This window comes from Cupressus sempervirens, chromosome 6 (assembly GCF_028749045.1).
Source record: "Cupressus sempervirens isolate cs-2001-9-10 chromosome 6, ASM2874904v1, whole genome shotgun sequence".
NCBI lineage: Eukaryota > Viridiplantae > Streptophyta > Pinopsida > Cupressales > Cupressaceae > Cupressus > Cupressus sempervirens.
In genome coordinates, this window is record NC_143123.1 from 78882481 (window position 1) to 78890653 (window position 8173).

General features: G+C 33.1%; 1 protein-coding gene across 2 annotated transcripts; it reads left to right on the forward strand.

Annotated features, from left to right (window-relative positions):
• The first annotated feature begins 6783 nt into the window (after nucleotides 1-6783).
• On the forward strand, nucleotides 6784-7757 carry LOC149551246 (ubiquitin-ribosomal protein eS31 fusion protein). 2 transcript variants are annotated; one of them, XM_089786807.1, is made up of 2 exons: nucleotides 6784-6988; nucleotides 7073-7757. In XM_089786807.1, coding segments are annotated over exons 1-2 (471 nt in total). In that variant the 5' UTR covers nucleotides 6784-6986; the 3' UTR covers nucleotides 7542-7757. The 2 variants fall into 2 exon arrangements, with proteins under 2 accessions (XP_089642933.1, XP_089642934.1); XM_089786808.1 differs by having other exon boundaries at nucleotides 6784-6844; nucleotides 7096-7757.
• The last annotated feature ends 416 nt before the right edge of the window (nucleotides 7758-8173 follow it).

Genomic DNA, 8173 nt, shown 5'->3' on the forward strand with positions numbered 1-8173 from the left:
TGCATTGACCAAACCACTTAGAATGAGTGTAGAGATCATCTTCAATCTATAATGGGCTTGTTGTGCAAGGAACTAGTTTCAATCTATGTGTCTAAGCTCTATATTCCTAATCTTTGAGTGCAAATCAATGAACCTTGACTTCTTACATATTCCCTGGAATTTTAAGGTCATGGCTTTGAGTGTGATCTTTGTTATTGTAAAAGATGATGACACCATGGTAACTTGCACAAAAGACAAACATCATGATTTTTTTCTAGGAAGCCAAAATGATGCTTAACAAATCAAAAAAATTGGCAAAAAATGACTAAAAGCTAAAAAATTGAAAGAAAACTACATGGTGTGCACTTGCGCACCTTGCACAAGTGCCCAAGGTGCACAATAGCACAAAAATGGCTTTAAGGGGATTTGGGTTATCAGACATGCACATGTTGCATGGGTGTACATCTAGTGCATAACTGCACACCATGGGTTGAGCACAAAAAGATGGTTTAGAAAAGTTATTCTACAATGGAGGTGTGGAGTAGGTGCACATGCACACCTGTACAAGTGTACAAGTGTGCATGTCCACACCATGTTTTTACCTTAGCATAATATGTTGCGAAGGCTTGAAGTCTACAAATCTTCAAGGGTGTGATGGTTTGCAACCAGATATCTTGATGAAAACTATGAGCGAACCCAAGGGGGTCCGCCCCTAGTAATAGGGTGGGGTTGTGTAGAGGACAAAAGGGTGTGTACCTTGCCAAGGTGTACATGGTGCATAGGTGTGCACCTTGGCACTTGTTTGGAAAATGGGAATAGGGGAAAGTTGTGCACCTTGTGTAAGTGCGTGATTGCACAAGGTATGTACTTCGATCTTAGTGCATGAATTCTACCCTTCTACTTGCTAGATCCTAGATGACGCTTACTCTTTAGACTCCTAGTCATAACTCACGGTAGTTCCACTCACCGAGGTGCCTCAAAAGATACCCTATTTTGAGGAGAATGCTCCTGTGACTCAAAAGAAAAAGGGGGTCTCCATTTTTTACATAAAAGTTGGGGCATGTGTTGTGAAACCACAACATGATGTTAATTCTTTTGTAACACAATAAACACATGCAAGAAATGATGACATCATATAAAAAAGCTCAATAAAGAAAGAAAATAGATCCTTTGAGATGGATAGAAGAGTGAAATAATGCCCTTGCCCCCCAAGTGAGGAGACATGGAAAATGACTATTATGTTGCTCACAAATGATGACAATGAGCTTAGAAAGATTAAGTTATAAATGTCACATGATCTAGAGAAATATAATAGGAATGTAGATATATTAAGTACAATGGTCATGAAAAATATACCATTCATCATTGCAATTCATTTGAAGCATACTGAAATCAATGGATTTTTTTAATTTTGCATTGCAAATGATAACATTCACTAGTCTTGTGGCTATGGATACAATGATACAAACAAATGGAAGATTTTTCTTTAAAGAGGTTTAGACACTTGGGTGTTAAGTGGGAATGTTGATCATAATAAGATATTCTTTAGGTAGAAGTTGTTTGAAAGAGAAATATTCAATATCCATACACTCATCAAAAGAAGTTGTTTAATTTTCAAATTTAAGGATCTATACAAAGTTCTCCAATCATCTTAAAGAGTTGATGCTTTCAGAGTTAGAAGATAGAAGTGTAACCATTGCATGCAAGTATAACCAATAATGAATAAAGTACATATAAGTATAATAAAAGACATAATTTTAATGTGGTTCACCCAATCTTGGGCTACATCCACCAAATAGAGAGTCCACTTTTATTATCTAATGAAGAGAAAATTGTTGACTAATATATTTTACATTATACCACAACTTATTTCTAGCCCTTTAGGTTGTTTACCAATATAAGTTGATAAGTAAAACCTACTTGATGAGTCAACCTAGGGAAATGCTTGACAAATTAATGCCCCCCTCCTCCCCTCCCCCACCCCCCACAAAAAAATATCATTTCCCTGAACCCCATGATACATGGTGAGTATATAGTACCTGCCTGATTAGTCATCATAAACCAATAATCTCCTAGTTGGGGACTAGTCAAGATCTACACTAAACAACTACATTATGCTTACATATTGATCTTGTAGCAACACTACTACCCCTAAATCTCCCATTGGATTTTTGCACCTGAACAAAAATTCAACTTCTTCCTTGTCAGTGCCTTTGTAAACACAACTGCTAGATTTTTTGTCGATATGTATCTTTCCATATTTAGTTGTCCTTCATCAAAAATTGACCGAAAGAAGTGATACCTCAATTGTATGTGTTTGGCCTTAGAATGCAAGACACAATTATTTTTAAATGAATGATACTATGGTTATTAGTAAACAAATACTTTTTAGTCTATAAGTGTCCTAAACATGCACAAAAATTTGCAACCATATCACCTCCTTGGCTACTTTTGTAGAAGAAACATACTCTACCTCTCTAGTGGATAAAACATTCACCTTCTGTAATCAAGAAATCCAACTCATTGTTGTCCCACCAACAATAAATATATGTCAATTAGTACTTTGCCTAGTATCTAAATCCTTTGCCAACTATGAGTCAACATAGCCTTGTAAATAAGTATTAGAGCTCCCAAAATGTTAACATTTAATGGATGTACTTCTCAAGTATTTGAGAATATATTTGATTGCATTCCAACATTTAATTCTGATGCAGTCCAAGAAAGGTGAGTCCCCAAAGGAGATGACCAAGCCCTTAACAAATACAACAAATCGTAACTACATAAGATATAATTTCAATATATACCATATTATCATCAAATCTTAATTACATCAAATGTTCACCATACATTGCACTAATTCATAAGACAACTCGCATGGTAAAATACACTATATGCCAGGTTTTAAGGACTTCCTAATTATGACCAATGAACATTCTAGACTACATACCAAATTTCACTATCCAAGCTTCCTCTAAGTACCCCACTAAAGATACTACCTCCATGATACCTACCAAGACTCTAGGACATTACATATATAACCATCAAGACACTAGGTCAATTTGAGTACACAATCTCCAATAATAGGAATTGTGCATTACATTATAAGACCAACCCTTAATGATTTAATGACCAAATACATAATACAAGAGACAACATTTTGTGACCTTAGGTATAGGTCCATATGTTAACAAAATTCCTAGATCTAAGAGTGCATAAACTAATTCTTAAACATAAAACCATGCCAAATTAAATACCAGGCATCGCACGAAGAGCAACATAGGAAAATAACACCCAAGAAAATGAAGCATAACTTATGCAAGTTGTCACGTTAAAATATGCACACTTAGGATAAGGATCCATCATATATCCACAATATGAAGTCAAGCTTGCAAAATCCTAGAAAATAAAATAAGTGTTTGCTAATACAAACTGTTAGACAGGTAGCTGTAAAATAGAAAATAAAAAATATACTTTTGGGTGATGCAAGAGTACTAAAGCCCAAGGATGCTCATACATCAAATTCTATGTTAACTCATATACCTATTACCAATTTCCATAGTATGTGAAATATCTGGTCTAGTGCATACTATGACATACATTAAACTACTTCCAATCGAGGCATAAGGTACCTTTGACATTTTATCATTGTTCTCTTGTATCTTTGAACACACATCCGTTGCCAATTTCAGTTGTCTAGGCAAGGGGGTGCTCACAACTTTTGCATTCACCATACATCATTTCTTTAACACTTTTTTCATATGCCCAAGTCTGTTGTGCCATAATGTTGTTTCAGAATCTACAACATTTGTTTGATGTACTTGTTGTTCAACTACAACAACTATTCCTGAACATTTATTTTCTCTTGAAAAATTAAAGTATATGAACAATATTACCTGTACAAAGATATAAGGTGCTTGCTTTCACATTTTTTGCTACTACTAGTATGGTGCCTTTGGAAACCTTCCATTTTTTATCATTAAAAGTAATTATGCAACCCTCATCAACTAGTTTCCCTACTGAAATTAAATTCCTACTCAACCTTAGAACATTCCTTGCTTCTTGTACCATAATAGGTAATGATTCACATTTTATAAATTAATCTAATTAATCTTAACTCTTCCCTTTCTAACAATCTGACAGGGTTCATAAGATCTCAAATAAACTAGCCCAAAATTCCCTCAGACGTAATCGTAAAATAGCTCTTATGGGGTGTAGCATGTAATCGAGCCTCTAAATTTAAACCCTATGAATCATTTGAATTTTATAGGAAAAGAAGCATGTCACCCTCTTCAAAATTATTACTTATAACCACATTTTCCACCTTATTTTCTTCTTGTTTGTCTCCTTAGATGATCTTGCAAGACCAAAGATTTTTCATCTTATGACCTAGTTTTCCTCAATACCAACAATATCTTGGTCCTCCATATTGATACCTCACGCCCTTTGATCTTCCTCATGATTTCCCATAATTTCTAGAATCATTTCTTTTCTTTGTTGATCTATCGCCAACTTTCTACATTCAAAACACTGCTTGATGAGGATCGACCAAAGCTTTTTCTATAAATTTTCTCACTTAGAATAACACCAACAACATTATCAAATTTAAGAATATTTGAACTACAAATAGAGTTACTGATGACCATTACCAAGTCATTCCATCTTTGAAGCAAATAACACAATCAAAAGAGGCCTAATTTCTTCATCAAAATTGAAATTTATAGAAGATAATTGATTAATGACCGTTTTGAACACATTAAAATGATCAACAACATAGCCATCTTCTATCATCTTCCCATCAAATAAATGCTTCATAAGAAATAACTTATTCAAAGAAAAAGGCTATTCATACAATTTTGCTATGGTTTCCATTAAATATTTATTTGTCTTCACTTTTGTAATATTAAATGCTATTGATTATGCTAGGCATAACCAAATATTTCTTAGTTATTTTCTACCCAAAATATCCTAGTCCTTATCTAACATATTTGAGCCTGTCTTGGATTTTTCTCTCAATGGCTTCAATAAATGCTTCAGATAGAGATAATCCTCCATTTGCATTTTCCATAACTAAAAGTTCCACTCATTAAATTTCTTAACCTTCATCTAAACCTCACCTACCACTACCTCCACTTAACTATGAGACCTTCTTGAAGAGGATAACTAGAAACAATCTCACTCTGATACCACTTATTAGGGTTGGATAACAAAAATATTACAATTACATGCAAATATAACTAATAATGCAAAAGCATAAAGTACACTAAGTATAAGATAAGACAAAAGATTTAACGTAGATCACCCAATATTGGGCTACATTCAGAGTCCAATCTTGTTATCCAATGAAGAGAAACTTATAGTCTAATACATTTTACATTATACTACAACTTATTTATAGTCCTTTAGGTAGTTTACCAATGTTGGTTAAAAAACGTAAAACTTAAAAAACTACTTGACGAGTCAACCTAAGGAAATGTTATTAGAGGTAAAATATGGTAAAATGATGACATTCAAATTCAAGGACCTATTTGGCTAATTTTCCTTGGGTTCATGCTTTGTGTCACAAAAACGGCATATGCACTCCCCATGATTAATTTTCAAAGCTACTACAAATCTACACAATCAATTTATATATTGCACCGATCTTGCGAATTAAAAATACAACTGAAAAATTAAAATAGATATTTAAATGAGTACCCACATTATAGTAAGGAAGTGATTTTTTTCCTCCACATATAGACTTCTATGTTGGTGGTAGCTTGAATGACATCTAAAATATAGAACTTTATTATTCAAAACATTAAAATATTTTTAAATTAGTTTATAGTTTAGTTTTAAAAATTGGTTTAGTTTTTTAGTTTTTATAATTGTGTTAGTTTATTGTTTGTGTAGAAATCGATGAAAGTTCAACCCCATAACTCACAAAAATCACTACATGTCAAAGAAAGAGAGGAACAAAGCTACGAAGGTCGAATTCACAGATATAAGAAGGTGAAACATTCTTGATGTGCAAAAAAGATATTCCAATTGTATTAAATGAATGAATTGTAGAGATAGATCAATCCTTATAAAAGGAAATTGAAAGCCTAAAAGGAAACTAACCTAGGTTGCATGATAGCAATTAATAAAAGAAATTCTTAAGCAAGCTATAGATAATAAATGACTTAATATGTAACTTTATTATATTTTTTTTAAATATAAGGAAGGGACTATTCATAAAAAATAATTAAAAAATCTAATTAATAATACATATCTTACTACTCTAACAATTTGTTTTGCTCTATCTTACTTGGTTTTTTCATATTATTTTTTCTATTAATTTTCATAATAGACTTTTCAGTTTATTTTTAAAATTAGTTTAGTTTAAGTTACTATTGTAGACTCTTGCATAATATATTTTAATTATATTTTACTTAAATTTAAATATTAATTATAATTTTTTTACATTAAATATATTTAAAACATAATTTTATTATTAACTCCTAATTATATGAACATTATAAATCAAATTTAAAATGATTCTCCATAATCCATTGTAAAGGTGTCATATCATCTCTATCAAAGTGCAATCAATCTTGTAAAACATTTAATTATATTTTTATTAATAAAGCGAGGTGCCATGAAAATATAAGTAGCCCTTTATTTCTCTAAATATTCAACCATAATCTAACCAATTTATCTCCATTATCTCCTACTTCAAATAAATCTCAAAGCCCTCTCCATGAGACCACTTAAGCAGCTGCATAGGACCCTGCGGTTAGGGTTTCAAGGGTTTTTAGTGTCTCCGGGTGTAAAGAAGGATTTTTCATCCGCCGCAGGCGTCTGGAGCAGGGCGACGTGTTTAAGATGCAGATATTCGTGAAAACATGTAAACAGTCTTATTTCCTCCTACTTAACATGAATTTAATCTCTAGTGGTTCTTTTTTTGTGCCGTAGTCTCAGCATCAATTTGTTTTCCTTTCTTCTGCAGATAGATAAATTCATTTTCATTGCACACATGATCAAGATAAATGTATTTCATTGTATACTTGATCGATTGTTTTTCCTTCATATTGTGTTTCTGTTTGGATTTTCTCCCCTTAATTTTTTAATGTAGGGTTTGGTATGTATTTATATCAGTGACTGGTAAAACAATAACCCTAGAGGTAGAATCCTCTGATACAATCGACAATGTGAAGGCGAAGATCCAGGATAAGGAGGGTATTCCTCCTGACCAGCAGAGGCTGATCTTTGCTGGGAAGCAGCTGGAGGATGGCAGGACCCTTGCAGATTACAACATCCAGAAGGAGTCCACCCTTCATTTGGTCCTTCGCCTAAGAGGAGGTGCGAAGAAGAGAAAGAAGAAGACCTATACGAAACCCAAGAAGATTAAGCACAAGAAGAAGAAGGTCAAGTTGGCTGTTTTGCAGTTCTACAAGGTTGATGACTCTGGGAAGGTGCAGAGGCTCAGAAAGGAATGCCCTAATCAGGAGTGTGGAGCTGGAACTTTCATGGCCAATCACTTTGACAGGCATTACTGCGGTAAATGTGGTTTGACTTATGTCTATCAGAAAGCCGAGGCTTAAGATGATTTGTCCACGAATTCGGTTTTGGGTTAAATAAGGTTTAGTGATGAGTTGGATTAGTCCAGGAAGGAGTTGCATCGCGTTTTTACATTATATGCTGGTTTTTTAAATTGTCTGTTTCGATAAGAATTTTGTAGCAGGGATTCAGATTTCATTTATGCAATTGGCATTCACAAATCATTAGACTAGATTAATGAAAATCTATGATTTCATTTATGCGTTAAATCTTAAAATCAATTATCGATCTGTTTTATCGTTGTCAATTACATGTAATCATATTCGTAGTTTCTGACTTATTTTTATATTAAATACCAGTGAATTAGGTTTAGAGATGAAATGAATTCGGGGTTTGTTTATGTGATTGGCCTTCGCTGTCCCTAAATTGGAGTTTGGAAATCTATTTTTTGTTTTCTATTAAAAGTGCGACATTAATATGTTATGATGAATGCATTTAGTTGATTTTTTCATAATATTATCCTCCTCATCTTCTCTGATGTAGTTTTGAAGTCAATATTTGTTGTGATATTGTTATCAGGATTTAACTGTGTGATTTTAAGTCAAACTCATTGACCCATGATAGGTAAATCCTGATAGCAATATCACAATTTGACTTGCTGTGGAAATTATCTCCT